Source organism: Phoxinus phoxinus (genome assembly GCF_949152265.1).
Source record: "Phoxinus phoxinus genome assembly, chromosome: 7".
NCBI lineage: Eukaryota > Metazoa > Chordata > Actinopteri > Cypriniformes > Leuciscidae > Phoxinus > Phoxinus phoxinus.
Window position 1 is genome coordinate 15,465,234 of NC_136882.1, and position 22,059 is coordinate 15,487,292.

The 22,059-nt window shown below is 38.0% G+C and overlaps 2 protein-coding genes across 4 annotated transcripts; both read right to left on the minus strand.

Moving 5' to 3' along the window:
* Positions 1–395: 395 nt before the first annotated feature.
* Positions 396–18,491, minus strand: cracdla (cracd like a). 2 transcript variants are annotated; one of them, XM_079618482.1, is made up of 11 exons: positions 18,393–18,491; positions 14,609–14,765; positions 11,565–11,636; positions 11,322–11,451; positions 10,683–10,818; positions 10,367–10,528; positions 9,776–9,976; positions 7,266–8,745; positions 4,329–5,278; positions 859–940; positions 396–743 (listed from the first exon to the last, which is right to left on the minus strand). In XM_079618482.1, exons 3-11 carry the CDS (start codon positions 11,620–11,622, stop codon positions 544–546), a joined length of 3,399 nt encoding a protein of 1,132 aa, XP_079474608.1. In that variant the 5' UTR covers positions 11,623–11,636; positions 14,609–14,765; positions 18,393–18,491; the 3' UTR covers positions 396–543. The 2 variants fall into 2 exon arrangements, with proteins under 2 accessions (XP_079474608.1, XP_079474607.1); XM_079618481.1 differs by having other exon boundaries at positions 823–940.
* On the minus strand, positions 17,922–21,799 carry mitd1 (MIT, microtubule interacting and transport, domain containing 1). 2 transcript variants are annotated; one of them, XM_079618483.1, is made up of 9 exons: positions 21,741–21,799; positions 21,583–21,632; positions 21,022–21,187; positions 20,839–20,940; positions 19,782–19,918; positions 19,589–19,675; positions 19,397–19,509; positions 19,238–19,298; positions 17,922–19,120 (listed from the first exon to the last, which is right to left on the minus strand). In XM_079618483.1, the coding sequence occupies exons 3-9, from the start codon at positions 21,164–21,166 to the stop codon at positions 19,019–19,021; spliced, it is 747 nt and encodes a 248-aa protein (XP_079474609.1). In that variant the 5' UTR covers positions 21,167–21,187; positions 21,583–21,632; positions 21,741–21,799; the 3' UTR covers positions 17,922–19,018. The 2 variants fall into 2 exon arrangements, with proteins under 2 accessions (XP_079474609.1, XP_079474610.1); XM_079618484.1 differs by lacking the exon at positions 21,741–21,799 and having other exon boundaries at positions 18,023–19,120; positions 21,022–21,144; positions 21,583–21,644.
* Positions 21,800–22,059: the final 260 nt, after the last annotated feature.

Genomic DNA, 22,059 nt, shown 5'->3' on the forward strand with positions numbered 1-22,059 from the left:
CTCAGGTGCTGCGGTTATCACTCCGCCCAAGTAGCAGTGCTTCGCCTTCTGAGAATATAGTTCCCAGTATTTATACGGTTAAAATATGTCTGTGTCTCATATGACTTTGTTTTTTGTACACTCTGTGACTATACAAATCACAACATGTAAATAGGAAAATGTTTGCATTATTTTGTCACTTATTTGGATTAGTATGCTAGCTGCAACCATTTACATCCAGTCTTTGTGCTAAGCTAGGCTAGCGGTGGGTGCGTCAAACAGACTTATAGCACGCACGGAGATGAAAAAGGTATGTATGGACTTATCTAACTCTGGGGGATAAGGTGAATAGGCTAAAGTCCAAAAAAGTCGGAGTGTTCCTTTAAGAATTTATAAAACCAATAGTGGTTCATCAAGACCACTGCTTTAACATCACCAAACCAATAACTTGAGTACAATTCTTTGGATTCGATTTCAGTATGAAAATGTCCTCAGATCCTCCTTTTCAGCTGTACACGGACTCAACCTTGTAAACTCCTCCTCTATGTTTTTATAATGTTTTTTTTAGTCCATAGTCTTATCACTCCATGCCATGGATTTCCTCTTGGCCAGCTCCATCCAGGATGGTTGGGCACTGTTACGAACAGACTGCAGAGGAGATGATGATGGTGACGATGAAGGTGATGATGATTGTGGCACTGGTTTCTGCTGCCATTTATCCTCTCTGTCTGTTTGCCTCAGGGGAACAGAAGAGACTGATGCCTCTAGAAATATCAACACCAAGTATGAGCATAACTGAATTGTAACAATCATGTAAAACTCATCATTGTATCTCACACTTACGCATTGGCATACTTGGGTCGAATCCTGTGCTTGTACCTGAGACTTTTGAGATCGGTCTGAGAGGAATTGTTGATTGAGATGGGCTTCGGGACTCTGATGTGGCTTTCTGCTCGCCCGTCTATCAAAATAAGTAAAAAGGAAATCTGAAACTATTCACAAAACAGAATTTACACAACTGTACTAGAAATCCTTACATTTTTTTAATTTAAAAATGTATAATTTTATATAAATAATTAAAGATCAAACGTCTGTTATGTTAGCTTAATCTGCTCTGGCCACTATAGGGGTTGGTAGTAAAACCTTAGAGTTGGGAAGAAGGTTAAAGGGAAGTATGGAGAGAGCATGCTTTATTGTTGATGCAGTTATTTTTGATTAGTTTCTAGCATAAGAGAAAGACACAACTTTTTGGCGACGAGGATGGCATCAGACCGTTTATAAATGGCTGCTTTGTTTTTGCCATGCTCGGGTCCGTCCTTGTAACAGATTCATTCTTGGCGGAAGAGGTTTGAAAATGACCTTGTCGCCACCGATGCCACTGGAGATCATTGACCGGAGGAGGAAACATTCTCTTCTTCTACAGTGCCTGGGAGCCGAGGGGTTGAAAGTTTTCCTCATTCTGCTTAATACAGGTCAGACTGTTGCCGATGCTTTCAAAGCATTAGAGGAACATTTTCAGCCTGCTAGGAATGTTGTAGTCATACGCCACCAATTCAGACAACGCGCTCATTCAGCGATCGTACGGACAAGATGATACGGGATCAATAAGAGGAGAAAGCATCCTCAGCACGCATTCCGAGCAACTCTTGCTACAGCCACAGTTAACAGTGAAGAACGCAATGCTGTTAGCCGGTCAAACAGAGATCGCTGTGGAGCAAATGTTGATGCGGCAGAATGTGTACAAGATTAAACCTGCTCAGCGTTATGCGCCACGACGTAATCGGAAATACCACGGAAAATCAGCGAGTAAAACACAATCACTGTCTGTTGTGGGTCTAGCTCTCTGCCAATGCCTGCCGCAAGTGCTTTGTCCATCAGGTAAAAATAAGAGAGTCAGCACAGCCTGTACAGCCTTCCCTTATCAGTTAGAAATTCAGTTTCCAGAGAACTACACCATTTACAGGCATCATCAACCACGTGAGCGTCGCCTTGGGCCTCGGCACTGGCAGCATTTCCAAAAATCATAAAATATTGAAAGTACTCGATGGAGTCCAGAACTACCTGGATGGCGTGATGATCTATGGACACACTGCATCCCAGCATGATCGCAACCTGCAGGCTGTTTTAACAGCACAATGGCATGCAGGTCTCACATTGAATCAAGTGAAATGCAAGTTCAGTTGCACAAGCCTTCCTTACTTGGTACACACTCTTACTGCGCAAGGCCTGCTACCCAACCACTGTCACATTCAGGCTAGGATAGCACCAGCCCCCACAGATCCAGCCAAATTACGCTCATTCTTAGGACTGGCATCCTGGTATTTGCAGTTGGTGCCAAACTACTCTTCAGAGATGAAACCATTGAGGGCTTAAAGAAAGTCAAGTCATCTTTGTGACTTGACTGAGGACGCACAGAAAAGCTTTGAGAAATTAAAGTAGATCATTCATTGTGAACAACCCAGCTCTGGCAATCTGATCAATCAATTGATCTGGCACTACATACTTTAGTAACCAGTGATGCTTTGGACTATGTAATAGGGGCTGTGGTAACGCAGATTGATGCTAAGGGTTCTGAGGTACCATAGTCTTTCCGCACAGCTCTCTCACAGCAGCAGAGCGGAAGTATGCCATAGTAGAGAAAGAAACTCCAGCCTACATCACTTTTTGGTGATGCCGTAGGTTCAACCTTCTTACGGACCATCAAACACTAACTACTCTGTTGGTATCTAAAGGTATGGGCCGTGCTGGAATGCGCATTACGAGATCCCTGTCCCAAATGGCACCCTAAACACTTGCGGTCTTCCTATGAGTCCGGACTTTCGTGACGTTATGTCGCTTTGACTGTGGGGAAGAAGTTCTGAAACCTAAAATGACAAACGGGAAATCCTAGAGGCTCGTATACTTCACGGACATGCGCACGTGGCAGCCATTCGCTTATCGCTCCACAAGACCGAAAGTGCATATTAAAGTGTGCCATTTGGGACAGGGCCATGGTCCGTACACCTGCTCTGCTTCAACTATGAAGCGTTGTGCACACCAGGATCTGAAAATGTTACAGCAGACTGCCTCACGCTTAACCTCACCTGCCTGTGAGGGTTCTGATTCTGCAATCAAACCTGATATGGTGGCACTACTTTCTGCTGAACCCTTTGCTCTGTCAGTGGAGGAGTTTTCCAAAGAATTTGCTGCTTGCCCTGAACTAACAGCACTATGGTAGCAACTACTTACAGACTGGCCTAAAACAAGAAAAACCTTCCACCTGAGCTGGCATCATACTTTCATGACAGGGATGAACTTGCAGTACCAGACAACCTGGTTTTAAAGGTCCATACTGCTTGGTGGTACCCATATCCCTGTATGGGGCCCTAATTAATTTAACTCATCAGGTTCACCAGAGCATCGTCTGGACCAAGCAGCATCTTTGTGACTTGTATTGGTTGCCTGGCATGGACCACTCAGCCAAGTCTGCAATTTCCTCATGCCAGCTTTGCCAAAGCCACGACAAAAGCACATCTGCCTCTCCCCGTCAGCCCATACCACTCCTTTTTGCTGCTCGACTAGAAAAATTTGGACTAGACATTTGTCTAGACTTACACATTTGTGAGTCAGCTCAAACTTTAGCATCCATCTTTTCACATGCAATCGAAAGTCACTCTATGTGCCACTCACAACAGTTCCTATACGAGCGATTTATAGATTACCATGACAGAATATGCTCATTGAAGATCGTTAACTCCACATCAGCAACATAAATTCATCAGCTAACCATTCAGAGACGTCCTGTTGCATTCTACATGCTGTCACTTCTTCTTGAGTCTCTCCATCTTTGTTGTTAACTCCTAACATTAAAGGCAGAACAGTTTCTGTCATTTTAGTGTGTCTGCGTGAGGTAATAGCAGCGAGCTCTTGAAACCCATCTGTACAGCTCATTTGCATTTAAAGGGCCAGGCACAAAACGGTGCATTTTTGCAAATCCTCAAAAAGTGACAACTTTAACATGCTTTATACAAATATCTGTGGGGTATTTTGTGCTAAAACTTCACACACACACTCTGGGGACATCAGAGATTTATTTTATATATTGTGAAAATGGCATTTTACCACCCCTTTAATAATAAATTAGGTAATTTTAGATGGCTAACTAACACTTAATCAATCAAGTGTATTCATCTTACTTGAAGAATGTGAGTAGAGCGAACATGTTTCCATCATGTGAAACCAATGTATGTGATTGAATCAGTTTTAGAGTTTTAAGAGTTATTTTTTTTATTGTGATGTTTACTCTCTGGCTTATATATGACTGAAGAAATCGGGTGTGTTTGAAGATTGCATAATACTGTATATGATACCTTGGTTGCAACAGTTGTTTGAGTCTCCCAGCGCTGCACCAGCGAGGTCTTGTTTTCTAATCCTGCTGCCCACACTGGTCTGCCATCCTCGAGCCCGGTCCCCTTGCCTTGAGGCACAGACACTCTGTCAGCTTTCCCTGAGATTATGGTGGGCTCTCCCCCCTCATTCTGAGGCTGATCCTTTGACACAGTATTGGCAGACTGTTGGGAGACTAGGTGGGATGTTAACTTTGGGCTTGACGACAAATGTAGGTAACCTGAGGGTGGTGTGGGACGCAGTATAGCCTGTGTGGGGGTCTGTGATGATGCTCGCAGTGGTGATGACTGTGGTGCACATGCTTGTGCACATGCCGTGAGTACGGCTTGAGTAGTGGATTGTACGTTTGATGTACATGTAACTGTAGACTGAGTTGGTTGTGTTGTTGAATTACAAATTTGAGTTTTGGACTGAAACTGGACTTCTCTGGTACTTTCTATTTGAGATTGACTAGTGGTTGTCTGAGTTGAATTTGCTGAAGTTTGGCTTGTTGATTCTGTAGTCTGAGGTTGCATTGGAGTGAACTGTGTGGTAGATTGTGTGGTTCTTCCAGATGGTTGTGGAGATGGCAGTTGTTTTGTTTCTGTAGGTCTCAAAGGAGGTTGTGTAGCTGTCGGCTGACTTGTAATGTTCTGAGCGATTCTTGGTTTGGCTTGAGAAGTGGATGTTTGCATTTGTGGTCGTGATTGCATGCTAGGAAACTCAGGCAGTCTACTGGTAAAAAGCTGTTGCAGACTTCTGGTCTTCTCTCTGGCCATGTCCATCCAGGACACCTCTGAAGCTGTAGATGTTGGTGTGTTCTCCTGAGAGGACACTGCTGTAGTCTCTTCTCGAGACAGGTCTGTACCTTCTTTTGGGGGTGAAGGTACAATCTTAGTGTCTTTGCTTGGTGATGGTAAGGGCTGAGGAGGTTCTGAAAATACATAAGAATATCTATTTAGCAGAATACCATGCAGCTTATTTAAGTCGAAATCACCCATTTGCATGGAAAGAGGTGATCTAACCAAAATGGGTAACATAGGTGAATGTGAAATTAGGTAAGACTCTCAAACAAAGCTAAAGATTCTATAGGTGCATCCCAATTTGAGTGTGGAAGAATGACACTTCATGTTCACGACTTCCTTAAATAGCAGAGAGGAAGGAACTATCAGACTCTGATGTTGGATGACAAAATAATCCTTATAAAATTCACACACTAGACAGATGAGTATATAGTGCATAGTATACAGTAAGTGCATAATGTATAGTATGTCATTTGGGACACAACTTATGATTTAAAAAAATCTGATTCTAGAATTCAAACACTTTTGTTTAGGGTTGGAACCAATATATATTTTTAATTGTTTAATTTGAATATACACAAGGAGAGAAAAGACTATAGAGTGGTGCAGGTATGACATCACTTTTTAGGCCAAACCGCGGAAGCGCTTGCATTTTACATTTTAGCACTTCCGGTTCCATCATCCTGAAGTCAATGTTTTTTTTTAATGGGGTTTTGGTTAAATGGCTGAAATAAGGTCTGTGGTGAACACCAGCTCAAGACATTTTCACGTTTTATTCTACGACATAAAATACATCAATATTACCCCACTAGAGATTTTTTTAAAGCTGTTAAATGTCTTGAAAAAGGCGGTTGCTAACAAGTGGCTAAATGGGACTACAGAGGCTGTCGGGGACATTAAATGTCATTACACTTAACAGGTAAACTCAGTCCGCTTTTACAGGCTCATTTGGCTTATAATTGTGCTCTTATAAACTATTCTAACTCAAACGTTCTGGGAAAATGTTTTTAGATAAAGACTGAAATAGTTGTCGGAAGCTTAGTGATGGTGACGTTGTGGTGATGCGACCGTGTGGTAGTTTTTGACTGCATTTAGGCTTCAAAATTCATAAAAGTTATGTTCTGTGTAAATTGTCTTGATGCACAAAACGTGCAAGTATCATAAACTTTTGTTGATCACAGAGCTTTTATTTTAGCGATGATCCAAAAGCCTAAGGGAAAATCCTATTGGGTTTTCGTCCAGGGAACCAGTGTGATGCTAACTGCCGGTTGGCCTACAAAGTAACTTCATACCTGCACCACTCTATTATAATTCCTGTTTCATGCCGACTAAAAAAAATACTATATCCAACAACATTAGGTTCCATAAATGGTTTTCACACATATCCGCTTCCATTGATGTACCATTAGTGTAGCCAGACTGCAAAAATAAGGACTCTTATGAGCTGATATGTTTCAGTGTATCAGAAACACAGCTTCCAATTAAATCAGTGCAGTTACTTATTGTACTACGAGTAGTTAAAGATTCAAATGATAAATCTTGTAAGTTCTTTTCCAAAATATTTACAAAATGAAATGTTACCACAATCTATATAGTTTAGGACAATTACTGGGTTGTAATGAGGCATTAAGAAACCAGAATCCTTAAATTCTTCACGATTCCCTAGCTATTTTTGTAATAATCATGTATCATGTATCACTGGGCTGTTCTACTTATCGCTACTCTTTTTTAAATAATACTAAAATTGACTAATCATTCATAAGGAATAAAGATAATACACAATTTATTGGTTTAATGATTTAGTAAAGTCATTTGTCAGTTTGATCAGAAGAGGTATAACTTGAACATAGATGTATGAGCACAATCTGCCATTTGTTTACTCAGTTGAGTAACCACTATCAGTGTAATTACAGACAGAGTCAGATGGGCACAGTTAAACATTTGAACAAAGCAGCTTTCTAAATGCTTTGACTCAGACAAGCACACCACCGACTGTTTCCTGGTATGACCTGGAACATCATCCTCATAAGATATGTAGCTGTTCACATTTGTCGTAATTGCAAACTAAGTAGAGGATTAATCTTCAAGCACCATGGGAAATCACAAAAAGAAACTCACCAGCATGCCTGAGAAAGCCAGCCCTCTCTTTGTCTCTACAGAAACCCTTGGGGGATGAACTGGAGGGCTGAACTGAGGTTGAGGACTCATCGATTTGGAGAGAAGGGTCTTTGAGTTTAGCTTGGAGTCTTTTAGACCCCGGGCTGGTGTGTTGATCTTCAGCTTTTATGTAGCTGGTTGAATCAGACTGTGAGGCTAGAGGTGGAGTCAGCAAACTGACTTCAACACTGTGGCATTTTGCCTTGTCTTCTGATTGAGCTTTGTCCAAACGAAATTTTAGCGAAAGAGAGGTAGAGCGAAGCTTCACTCCAAATGCATTTGTAGTCTCCCTCTCTATTCCCGCCGTCATGTCTTCCATCACATCCTCAAATGCCTCTTTTGCCAACTCCTGTACTTCTTCCTCAGAAGCCTCTACACCAATCTCCTGTATCTTGTTGTCCTGACTCTCCTCTTTTATTGGTATGACTGGATCAAAGTTTGTTTTTTCTTCCTTCTTTGATGCTGGTGGTAAGTTAGCACATGGGTCTTTTATTGTTTTCTCAACTTGTGAACTTACCTGCCGCTCTATTTTGAAATTTAAAGAAGGTTTAGTAGGTTCGATAGCTTCTTTTTTCAGTCCAGCTTGCCCAACTACTCCAGTAAAGCTTGCAGTCCTCGGCCGCTCTTGATTCTTGTCTGAGGAGACATTGAAGTGGAATGATCCAGACACAGTTCTCTGGCGCTTTATGGATTCTGTTTGAGAGTGATCTTCCTGACTAACAGCCGACACTGTGCTGACTGGCTGCAGAGTCTTGGACTCTTGTTTTTCATCTGTAGATGGTACAGTTCGCCTCAAAGATGATGGTCTTAGATTTACTCCACAAAACACGTTGCCTGGAGCATTAGTAGAGGCCAGACGATTTTCTATATTTACTGCATTCTGAACACTATATTTACTCAATGTGTCCATCTTGTTTTGTATTAGCATAGCATTAGACTTCTCATCTTTCACAAGACTCGTTTCTGGTGTGGTACTCAGATTTGGCCTTACAGTTGGGCTTACAGTTGACACAAGGTTACTTTGGCTGTTCTTGAGAAGTTTGGAGCTATTGAGCATCTCACTTACTTCTCCTTTTCCCTTTCTATCAATTGGCACCACTGGGATTGGCAGTTTGGCTACTGGTGACTCAACTGGTGACTCAACTGGAGTCATATCTCTTAGGCTAGGGCTCGGAGGTGATGTGGACAGGATTTTTCTCTCAAGCTCAGGCTCTGCAGAAACTTTTCTACTATCTCCAGCAGTCTGCAGAGACATTAAAGGTGAAACTGGAAAACTCTTGATTTGTGAAGCCGTAAACCTCTCCCCTGGGCGCAAGACCTGAGAGGAATAAGAGCGAGCTCGAGGTATCTCTTTTACGAGAGCCAGCCCTTTCTCTTCCTCCGTCGCAGTCAATGAACGGTCCAGATTGTTCCAACTCTCAGATCGTGCTCTGCTTCCAGTCTGCATAAGAAATACAGGGTGAGAGAAAACAATTGGTAAATATCTTTAGGAAAATCTATTAAATATGAACTGTTATATGAAAAAAAAAAAAAAAAAATTCAAAACCATTAGTGCTGCAGGAATAATTTGTTAAAACTCGGAAATGATATAGCATTCTTGCACTTCTGGTTCCATCATCCTGACGACAATGGGTTTTTGGATAAGGTCTGTGTTTAACACAAGCTCGTGGTGTACGTTTTTTTCTCTGACAAAAAATACATAAGTAATACTAGTCGTGATTTTTTTAAGTTTTAAAAAAATGTCTTGAAAAATGCGGTTGCTAACAAGTGGCTAATGGGATTGTTAAACAGGTTGTCGGGGACATTAAACGTCACAATGGCTTTTACAACCTAGTTTTGTTTATAATTAAGCTCTTGCGAGCTATTTTAACTCAAACATTACAACTTTTTAAATAATGATCGAAAGACTTGTCTGAAGCTTAGTGGTGTGACGCTGAAGTCGTGTGACAGTGGTGTAGTCGTTTATTTCCTAACTTTAGCTTTTTACTTCTGCCGATTACATTTAGACTTCAAAGTTCAGTGGTGTAAAAGTGGTGTTCATTTGTGAAGATTGTCGTTATGAACAAGATGTGTGAGAATCATAAACCTCTGTTGGTCACAGAGCTTATTTTCTACAATAATTAAAAAGCCAATGGAAAAATACAGTTGGGTTTTTGTCAAGGGAACCAGGGTAATGCCTACAAAAATACATCCCAAAACAATCCCAAAATCCTAAAAAGCCAAATACAATCCCAAAAAGCCAATGGAAAAATCCAGTTGGGTTTTTGTCAAGGGAACCAGGGTAATGCCTACAAAAATACATCCCAAAACAATCCCAAAATCCTAAAAAGCCAAATACAATCCCAAAAAGCCAATGGAAAAATCCAGTTGGGTTTTTGTCAAGGGAACCAGGGTAATGCCTACAAAAATACATCATCACTGCAGCAGCGCTTTATAGAAATAGATAATAGGTTTAGATTAAAAATACTCACTGAAGTGATTACCCTCTTGTTCTTGGCACTGGCCCTTTGGTTCTTAGGTTTGAGGGACATACGGTGACGGGCAGCAGAGTTGTCCAGGAGGGAAGTGAACTGTGGAGGGGTGCTGAAGTCTAACCCTGAGCCAGGAGTAAGTGGGGAAAGGGGTGCAGTTGCTGGGCTGATAGGACGAGGAGAGAGAGGCTGTGAAGAGGCCTGGAAGGTGAAGAGAAGCACACAATTAAATATTTTATTAAATAAAAATTAAATATACAATATTTTAGACCAAATAAATCATTCACATTTATGCCATGATATAGATGTATGAATGACAGGCTTAATATGAACACAGAGGTGAAATGGCGAGGAATATAAAAATGCAAACAATGACATGGAGGTTTACATCATATTTAGACTGGAATGAGGACAAGATATCCACATTAAACGGATAATAGGTTTAATCACAAACTTGTGCTAGATGTCTGATCATTAATTGTTTAGTCTGAAAGGCCAAAGCTGTGCAGATTTATAACCATTTACACACATTACAATACAGTAAGTCACAATAAAGATACGGATACTGCTGCTATATTATAGTACAAGCACCTTGTTCGATATGCTGATGTACAGTCCTTCACCACGGGACACTTCAGGGGGGCTACGAGGAAGACCGTCATCTTCTGAACTTCCACCTAAGTCTTCACGACGTTTAATGGGCAACAGATTGGAGGGAGGGCCTAAATGCATCTTCTGCTGCTGGAGTTTCATCTGATCAACCGAAAAAAATGACCTTTCAACTTCATTGTATTCATAAATTAATAAAAACAATTTGAAACACTTCCGTCAATCACATTGATGTGTGTTTATAAAGTGTGCAATAATTAAGCTTGAACAAACGCTACCGAGTTTTGTGTGTACTCACCCGAAGAACTCGAATTTTGCCATGAATGTTCTCTTGAGACAGAATTCTTTGCGGTTCAGGGTCTGAATGACTGTGCTCTGCCTGAAAAATGCTGTCATGTGAAAATGCCCGGGATCCCAGGATGCCTTTGGAGCAACTTTGAAGAAAAGATGTAAGAAGCAAAGAGGTACTTATTGGGGAAATAATATAATTTTAAAAGAATTTAGTAAGAACGTTTTTGGCACTTAATTTCCAAAAGTAATTGTATTGTTATTGTAATATCAAATAAAAAACGACAGTTAAAATAAATAAAGTACATCACATGTGTGTTAGTATGTTAGTAAACATCAAAATTAGTGTACTTCTTTAAAACACAACAAAAGAGTATTAAACCATGATTTTAAATGTATTTTAAAGTTAAAGTGCACATGCAGTCAACCATATTTAAGTACACTTAAGAGGCCTTTTATTTTATTAATTTTCTGTTATCTACAAAACCATTTTTTTAAAGCATACTTTTAAGATTTGAATACATGCACATTCGATAAAATAAGCACACAAGGGATCATCAAATCATGCTGAGCTTTAAGTGGTTTCAAAGTGACACATGTGTGAGTGTTCTTAAGTCATACCATGCTGACGATCAGTGTGAACACTTACTCTGAATCTTCCACACCCCATGTGATATCACTTTCAGACTGACTCTGCTTCATACCACCGTCTTCCTCTTTCCTCCTTATCTTCTCAAACACGCGTGACTTAAAAGCCTTTAACCTAGACTTTTTCCTTCCTAAACATCAAACATATCATCCCTTTAGCTTATTTTCTTTATTACAGTAAACTCAGTGAAATAAAAGAGACAAACATATACTGATTTATTCTTTTTTAGAACAGTCTTCTGACCTGTTAAGTCATCACTGCCTTCTCCCTCTGGGTCTCCTGAAGCCTCCGGAACATTCATCTTTACCGGTACAGCTGTTAATGAGGACAGTTACACAGAAAGCAGATAAGATAGAGTGAGGAGGAGTGAAAAGGAAATACAGGAGGGGTTGGGAAATCGTCAGCGGAATTGCCAAAGGAAATGTTCTAGTGGTAGAACATGACAGTTGAATAATGATTTACTATTAACTGTTTTTCTTCACAACAAACTAAGAGAGTTGTTCTTCAAATGAGAACAGCAGAAGAGTAATCTATTGAAATGCAAAATACTTGAGAAATGTTATATCTCTGATGTGGCAACGTGGCTAAATTCTCTGCCTGCGATAGGTATCTGATAAGAGAATGCTTTTCTCAATCCAACAGAGACCAAAGGTTTCTTTTGCAGTCATATTTTCCATATTACCAGACTTTCATCTGCTCTATACCGACAATTATGTATGTTACTTTAGAACATACACTACTGTTCAAAAGTTAGGGATCATTAAGATATTTTAAGCAAGGATTCATTAAATTGATCAAAAGTTACAGTAAAGACATTTATAATGTTACAGATAATTTCTATTTCAAATAAATACTGTTCTTTTGAGCTTTCTATTCATCTAGGTATCCTGAAATCATGTATCACAGTTTACAGGTGAAACTCGAAAAATGTGAATATCGTGCAAAAGTTCATTTATTTCAGTAATTCAACTTAAAAGGTGAAACTAATATATTATATAGAGGCTTACATGCAAAGTGAGATATTTCAAGCCTTTATTTGTTATAATTTTGATGATTATGGCTTTCATCTTATGAAAACCCCAAATTCAAAATAAGAATATTGTGAAAAGGTTTTCATATAAGCTGTAAGCCATAATCATCAAAATTATAAAAAATAAAGGCTTGAAATATCTCACTTTGCATGTAATGAGTCTATATAATATATTAGTTTCAGCTTTTAAGTTGAATTACAGAAATAAATGAACGTTTGCACGATATTCACATTTTTCGACTTGTATACAAAAATATTAAGCAGCACAACTGCTTTTAAAATAAATAATAATGTTTCTTCAGCAGCAAATCAGCATATAAGAATAATTTCTGAAGGATCATGTGACAGTATTGAACAGTAAATATAAATCACATAAAGCACATTATTAGTCAGTGGTCAGTAACATGTGCGCTACCATTAGCACTCAAGCTAGATTAATATTATTTATTTAGTTAGTGGTAGCCTAATCTTTCCTCATTGTCAAACAGTCATATTTATTTAGAAACCGTGCTTGTAACATGTATGTTCTGTGTTTCCCCCTCTGTGTTTCATTTTGGTTTAGTCCTGTGACCTAGTTTTCCCCAGTCTGTTGATCAGTCATTTCATTCACCTGTTCCTTATTATTCACTCATCTCCCTTTGTTTGCCCATGCATTTATACCCTGTGCTCTCCCTCAGTCTTGGTCCGTTCACGTCTATGTTTCATTGAACATAGTGTGAGTTTAATTTAAGTAAACTTTTGTATTGGAGCTCTTTACCTGTTTGCCTTTCTTCTACCTAAACCACACCGTGACAGTGCTACTGTACTGAACCGTGCAGCACGGACAAGAAAAATGAAAACAGTCACTTGATGTCAAAAAGGTTTCCAACCCCTCTGAGTTCCTCCAGGAACCAGTTGTCTTGATCACATGGAAATTAACTGAAGTCCTTATTTTGGACAATGTGCGTCTGTATCCTTTATTATGACAACAAACCTTTCTTATCACTGACCATGCCTTGATAATGCAGATATGCACTAACAGAAAAAACATGCAAAGTCCACAGAGTCCTTCCCTTTTAAAGACATCTGCTGTCTACTGTGAAAAACAAAACAAAAAACTGAGTATACACAGTATGTGATTAATTGTTAAAATGAAGGATTCACCGATATGAACATTTTGGCCGATACGATAACCGGTAATTCTTTATAATTGAAAGCCGATAACCAATATTTTTGGATATAATTTTATATACATTTTGAGAGGCTGATTACAAAAACAAAAGTCTCACCATTAAAAGCCATGTGTAGCTTGACAGACCTGTGCTGCACATGTTGCACTGAACTGTATTTTCCTCTCTTTTTTAAAGTGATTACAATCATATTTCAAGCTATTCAAAATTAGCATGGTGAACAGTGTACACCTGAAGTGTCTTAGCTGAAAGAAATAATCTATTATTAATCAAATAAATATGAACATATATCGGGCGATACCGATATGGTGGCTGATATATCGTGCATCCCTAGTAAAAATAAGTCTAAATAGCATAAGTCTTCATGTTTGGGTACAAAGGATTGAATTATTCTGTGGTTAAGGGATTTTCTTAAAAATTTTGAGGGGAAAAACAATGCACACTATGCAGTGGATAACATAAATGATGAATACATAATCAGCATGTAACAGCTTGTCAACATGTGCCATGCAGTCACTGACTTATCAAAAAGTAGCATCAGACACAGATCATATATGAATATAATCTTTGCTGGAAGACATTTCATAGAGATCACCGTAAGATTTCCCTGAGCACTAATCCTACAAATACAGAATAATCTTAAACTGTTCACAGTGACAAAAAAGGGACCAAAAACGAACCTTGTTACATTGGTTCAAATGTCCGGTGAATTTTTTTTTTTTTTTTTAAGTATCTTATGCTCAAAAGTCTGAATAAAATTGATTAAAATTGAAATATTATTACAATTTAAAATAACTGTTTTCTATTACAATACATTTTAAAATGCAATTTATTTATGTTATGGCAAAGCTGCATTTTCAGCATCATTACTCGAGTCTTCACAAAAATCATGCGTTGGGTGCTTTGGAAACAAATTATCAATGTTGAAAACAGTTAATATTTCTCTGGAAACTGCAATATAAGTATAGATAAGTATTTCATATATTATATTCAGAATAATGATGAAATAGCTATGAACGATGATATACTGTAATTGGCATAAAAAAACATAATACTTCAAATAATATTAAGCAAGAAAAAATACTTACTTTGTCAGTGAAAATCCTTCTTTTTCCTCTTTTCTGTTATTTAGCTTTTGTTCTTTAACGGAAACACATGTCCTTACATCCAATGGATCATGACAGTTCTTCCCCAGTCGCAAACATGCAGAGAGATGGAGGAACTTGAGAAAAATCCAGATAAGAACTGGCAGAAGAGAAAGCAAGGAAGAGGTAAAGGAAAAGCAGGCTCTGACAAAGAGCAGCATCAATGTTTTGTTAGTAAGGAATTGGACACACACTGACAGTCGAACTGTTACATTTCCAATACATGCTTTTCCTGCATGCTTAAGCTCTTTACAAAACACTAGCATTTGGAGCAGAGAGAGTGTGCCGCTGCTGGCCTGAATGCAGAGCTGATGAAGACAATATAACACACCACCAGCACTAGACTAGCAAGAGCGTGTGTGTGTGTGTGTGTGTGTGTGTGTGCTAATATAATAAGCATAAGAAAGCTATTTGGTCAAAAATCAACATAGAGTCAGTCAGGCCTACTGCAGGTAGCCAGAGCATCACGTCTGATATATACCTCTTGTGTTTGTAAATGATAAGAGACTGTTGAAAATATCACTAAGACAATGAACAACTGTCATCTAGCTGTCATACATTTGCATCAACACATCCGAGTAGGTCATTTTTTGTATGCAAATCATTTTAACAACATCACATTCAATTTAAAGGTTGCTAAGCAAAAAAATGATATGGTAGTTTATATATATACTCAACCATATCATTTGTTTGCTTATACTGTATACACTAAAATTCAAATGTATGAGGTCAATTTAAGAAATGAATCCCTTTACGCATTAAATTGATCAAAAAGTGACAGTAAAAATGTTACAAGAGATTCCCATTACAAATAAATAGAGTTCTTTTAAACCGAATCGTGCAAAAATATATCACAGTTCCCACAAAACTATTAAGCAGCACAACTGTTTTCAAATTGATAATGACAGTAAGCAATATTTCTTGAGTATATCTATGTATATCTTGAGTTTCTTGAATATATCTATCAAATCAGCATATTAGGATGATTTCTGATGGATCATGTGACTGAAGACTGAATAAAGATGCTGAAAAAGTAGCTATGCCAGAACATGAATAAATTACAGTACATTCTAAAATATATTAGAATTGATCAGAAAATACAGGAAAAACAGTTGATTGTTTCTAATAAATGCTGCCTTGGATAAGAGACTTTTTCCAAAAGCAAATCTTACCAACCCCCCAAGTTTTGAACGGTAGTGTAAATGCAACACATGGAGCAAATTTGGGGCAAAATATTGTATAAGCATTACTTGTGACATGAATTTGACATCAACAATTAGGAAAGCATTATATTCCTTTTAAATTGTAAGGCTATTCATTTTGCTGTCCTATACGTGGTTATAGTGCATTTTATGAATAATATGTATCAGGGTAGACTAGTCAATTGGGAACCACTGCTTAAACAAATCTATCAGCATCTGAACTAATCTGTAATGCTGAGATCATAAGCATGTTTAAATTTGTACAGTTAGGTGATATAGTTGAGTTATGCTTCATTTTCTTCTGTGCAGACTGTATAGACAACGATAGGAGCTCTCATCTCCCTCCTGCGTGTTACTATAAGTAACTGTGAAAGTAGGCTACAGCCTATTTGAAACGTTTAAAGGTGAGATAAAGAAACGACAGACAATTGGCTATCAAAAAAAAAGAGTACTCGGCCCATTGTTCTCATACGAATGTATGTCTCCATCATTGACTTTTTAACCCTAAAAATTGTGACACTCTCGTTTAACTACCCATTATCTCTGAGGATTGAACGTTTTGTATCCTGCACTCCGCAAAACACAGAGCAGCTTTGCCCCAGATACAGGCATAAATCTGTGTCAGGATCCAGAGTTGGCTACAAATCCCTCTCCTTTTCTCCTACTGGACAAAAGTCAGCTCAGCATCTGGGTGACTTTCAGCCAGCCTACATTATAGGTCTGGCCTTCAATATAATCCATCTGTCAATTTACATTTTTATATCCAGACATTGAGGAGGGTGCAAAAGTAATCTGCACATATGTTTTAAAAATCTTTCAATGAACATTTTACTACTACTGAAGCAACACTTCATTTTCTCCAATTGTTGCAGGACAAGGAAATATATTCTGTTGTATGCTAAATTGTTTCAGACATTTATAGCGTGTATGCATTTATATTTTACTTTTCATTTCATCTTAATCAGCAGGGTGGTTTATGCCGCAAATATTCTACATAAATATAATAACATATTGTACATATTTTGATGCACATTGCACACTGGTTAGTGTACGTGCTACATTTTATGTGTGTGTGTGTGTGTGTGTGTGTGTGTGTGTGTGTGTGTGTGTGTGTGTGTGTGTGTGTGTGTGTGTGTGTGTGTGTGTGTGTGTGTGTGTATGTATATATATTCAAGAATATTAGAATATTTTAGTAAATTCAGTCTTCCAACTAAAATTACAATTGTGAACTGGTAAGTGAACTGAATTAAACCACTAGCATTCAGACAACACGGTCAGGAGGGAGATTTTAGGGTATTTTTCATGAATGTCAGGGCAAGTTGACGTGTTTTTAATTTTGTAATTTTATGGAATTTATTAATGATAAATTATGTTATTGTTTTGTTGGTCAAAATATTGGTTTTATATTTTGTTAACATTTTTGAATATTATATTGTTGTGTTGTTTAAATGTTGCATTTTCATTGTGACAAAAAACTCAAAATAAATAAGTTTTTTTTGTATAGCTATAATATTATTTACTCACGCTGCATGTAGTCAAATCATCATCATCATCATCATCATCATCATCATCATCATCATCAGGGTTGATCTCACAAAACCTCTGAAGACCATGTCCATGGTCATAAATTTCACTTCAAAATCATCAGAAATTTTATATATATTTTTTTACCACTAATAAGATCAGTAGCCTAGCAGTGTGACAATTTTATGACAATTAATGACTTTCCCAAGAAAAATAATAATAATAAACAGCTATTACAGTGATAAACAGTGTTAAATATATAATATAGCCTATATTTTTTATAAACAACTAAATTCATTACTAAAACACAACAAAAACGTATATATGTAGGCTATATGTTAACATTGCAATAGTGCTTAATTCTCATGCAAATAATGTCTTAATTTAAAAATGGATGTGTTTCATGAGATTCACCCATCATGATGATCATCACTCCAGTCTGTCCCAATGAGAGGTGAATAGTGTTATTTAGAGACAACGCTCTATATTTTTCATGAACCGAGATGAGGAGCACATATCGAGTCGAGATTAAGGGCGATTATAGATTTAATCTCCTCCTGCAGGGAATTCATGCGTGTTTCATTGTAACTAATGGATTCGAATATGACAGGCAAAAGAAGCATCTCAGGCAAACATGTCCAAGCTAACAAATACACCTTCTGCTTTTGATTTACAGTTATTAAAATCAACATCACCAGTCAAGAACAGTCCTTATCCATTTCACAAAAAGCAATGCGTTTATAATTTGAATGTCCCATATAGGCTACAGTGGCCCATATAAATATGACTTATTAGATATTCAAAAACCCATAAAATTCAGTAGGTTATCGTTTGTAAAAATTAGTGTGCACGTCACAATAGCAGATATTAAGTTTCAATTTAAAAAAAAAACTAAAATAAAACTTACAGTAAACACTATAACAATATCTAAAATCACAATAAACACGACAACTGACATTACTGTCCTAAAACTTAATACAAATATAGTATCGTAAACTCACATGCTGATGTAAATCATGTAGAAAGTGAAGTTGATGTGATCTCTGGCATTCACTTGCTCTTTAACTGAGCCGGTGGAGGAAAAACACCGTCATATCAAGCGTGACGTACAGCACAAGGCGCGCAAATCATTCGCTTTTACAAGATGACTGAAAGTTCACCCATTAAACACAAGATGGCGCTGCTGTTGTACAGAATATATATTTATTATTTAATCGAAATCAACATAGTTAAATAAAAACAACAGCCTTTTACAAAACATTTTGATTCAGGGCACATACTGGTGACGAACATATTTTACACAGTACCAACTTATTTACAACTGAACTTTGGTTTTTACCATAATTACAGAGGCACCAGATAATAAACACCAATATCAGTGTGTAGAATGTTTAAAAACACCAGAATAAAGCAATGAAGCAAGTAGGTCTCAGGAGCCTCTGTATATTCCCCTGCAATACATATCAGCATATTATAAAAAAAGGCAATAAAAACAGTTCTTCAGCGTAATTAAAAAGCTCAAAATGGGATCGAAAGGCACATTCCCAGTCGTGCAGGTAGGTGTGTGAGGACTGCATTTGAAATTAAGTCCCATAAATATGGCAGCCAGTGGAGAAGCTTTTGCTTTTTAAGATGAAGTCGTCTTAGTGTGTTTAGTATGAAAAACGTCCACAGTGGTCTCATGACACTCTCTCAAATCATAATCACAGTATCCCACAGAGAAGCGACCCTTAAAAAAAAAAGAGAACATTTTTATATTTTCATATATCTATTATGCAAGCACTCACAAATAGAGAACATTAAATGCTTAATGGACCAGATTATAGCAGTTTCATTTAGATGGTACCTTTGGTTTCTTGAAATAGTCGAGTCCCCTGCCGATCTTAATTATCCAACCATTATTAAACCTGAGGAAACAAAATGAATATATACTTTATATAGACAATGTTAAGACATTACGCCCCAGTGTGTTTACTGTGATATACAGTCAATGAGAAAGATGTACCTGATCTCCCTGTCATGAATAGTAGATGAGTACTGAATGTCCAGACAGATATTTTGACACTGTAGCGACTGCTTTATTTCTGCCAGGGCACTGGTTTGCGGAGCGGAGCGGTCCTTAAAAAACAACACATGATTAAGCCAATGTATGTCAACTTACAGTATACCACTGATGAACAAAATGATACAACTTTACCTCATCCAGTGAGGTCAGAAGGTGAATCGTCTTTACTTGACATTGAGATTTCAGCAGCATTTCACAGAAACGAAGAAAATTATAGAACTGCAAAGCAAAACATTTGTAATGTGTTTCACTCTGTAATACAATTCTTTAGTATCTCAGCATTTTACTGACTGAATCTATGAGCATCACTGTGTGTGGTCTCTACCTGATGGACGTGCCGTACATAGGGGTCCTCCACCCAGACTTCAGTCAGTCCGTCTCTGATGTATGGTTTAAAGAGGGATTCGTAGCTGAAACCAGTGGAACTGTCAGCTATCTTTATCTGCTCATGGTATTTGCCCTCTGACAGATGAGATGACAATGAGAAAAATGTATAGTAAGGTTCATTAAACAAGGGGGCTTCAATCAATTAGACGCCACAGACCCCCAAATATGATCATCCACACTCTAAAAATTAAAAGGCAGCTACAGTATATATTTTAGACACCCAATTTATACTGTGAAAAAGTAATATTTTAAATATGTGTTAAGTATTAGTTGGCATTAAAAATGTATTATTTATTTATTTTTATTTTACATATTTTTACACTGTTTTCTAAAACTTTTCCACAGACAAAAACTTTTTTTACACTGTATTTATATACATTTTATTTTAAACATAAGACTGAAGGCTGCTATAGAGGGGGCATGGCCAATGAAGGCTGCTATAGAGTGGTGCAGGTATGACATCACTTTTTAGGCCAAAACGCGGAAGCGAGTTAGCATTTTAGCACTGCATTTAGACTTTAAAATTCATAAAAGTTGTGTTCATCTGTGATAATTATCTTGATGGACAAAACTAGCAAGTGTCATAAACGTTTGTTGATTACAGAGCTTGTTTTTAGCATTAATCCAAAAGCCTGTGAGAAAATCCTATTGGGTTTTTGTCGAGGGAACCAATATGATGATAACTGCCGGTCGGCCTACAAAGTGACGTCATACACCACTCTATGAGTCCAAACCTTCTGCTGTCAGTCTGGTCTGGCTACGCGAGACTACCCTAGTGTTGATTACTTATTGATTATTGATTATATATATACATTTCAACAGAATATCAGAGTTACTTTTTCAAGCAAGTAAAACAAGTTACTTTGTTTTCCAGTATAAATATTGTTACATATTACTTTTCTAAATAACTTTTCCTAACACTGACACTCTATTGTGGCCCCCTGGTGGTCCCCGGAGCCCAGTTTAAAATTCCTGGTTTAAACCACTTTCTTTACCCTCTTTCAGTTTGTTCGCATGGTCTTTGATCTGCTCCGCTCTGTCCATGTAGCCCTTGATTTTCTCTCTGTAGTGGACCTTCTTTGAGTCATCTTTAACAGCTAGGAATACAGGGTTTATATTCAGATTTCAGAGTAACATTAAAATCCATCAGCAAAAGAGCACATTTACCATTTCCATACCTTTGAGGGTATCCAACAGGAGTTGGATCCCTTCCTGGTAGCACACCAGAGCCTCCTGAAAGCGTGAGCTGTGATCGAGCTCCACAGCTCTCTTCAGGACAGAGATAGCAGAGCTCTCCATGCCTGGGAGGAAATCATGAGCCATGTCTCTCTCTCTCTATGATGGCTGGAGCAACAGAAGTGGCAGCAGTGCTGAATAATACAGTCCGGCTGACAGTGATTCTTACATGTGCATTATGTTATTGTGTACGTTAGTCATTGCAAATAGGTCTGCACTTCTTTATGCCTTTCGAAAAATCATGAGAAGTACAACATTGTCAACACGGATCCAAGAAAATAAAACCTTGAAAACATTCGAATGGTGTGGGCTAATCTCGTGATACAATGTTACATTAAATCAATGGAAGCACATTTACTTATTTAAAACGAACTAAAATAATGACGCGTCGATTGTCCTCGAACGCGAATACAACTTTCTTAGCGAACTAATCAGTTTTTATTTTTAATCAGAGACTTCACTGTGCGTTTCCTGTAGGAACTAAAGTATGACTACCTACTTACGTGTTTATTATGCTGAAGGACCAACTTCCGTTTCCGTTGACCGCAGATCACTAATAAAAGTCCATATTATTATTAAAAGTCAATAATACCAGAGAATGTCTAATACGAACATAGACAGTATATAAAGAATACGAAGAGAATTGGCACTCTCTGCTTACTTCCGGGTTCTGGATTGGTTGCAGTAACACGTCTCTATCCATGCGGGGGCGCTCGCGAGCGAGTGCAGAATGAATGGAGGTCTATGGCAAAATACCCCTCAAAACCCACTTTTCTCAGGATATAATTTTTTGTCTAGTAACTTAAATGTTGTATTCGAAAGGGGGGGGGGGTGGGGGGGGCTAAGATAATACACTCAGCTGAAAATTGCATTTTTAAGTTCACTTATCTGCTCTAAAAAAGCGTTCAAAAATGTGATGACGTCACCAATCAGCATTCATTAGCAGAATGCTAGCTTGTTCCGGCCAACAATGGCCCCAC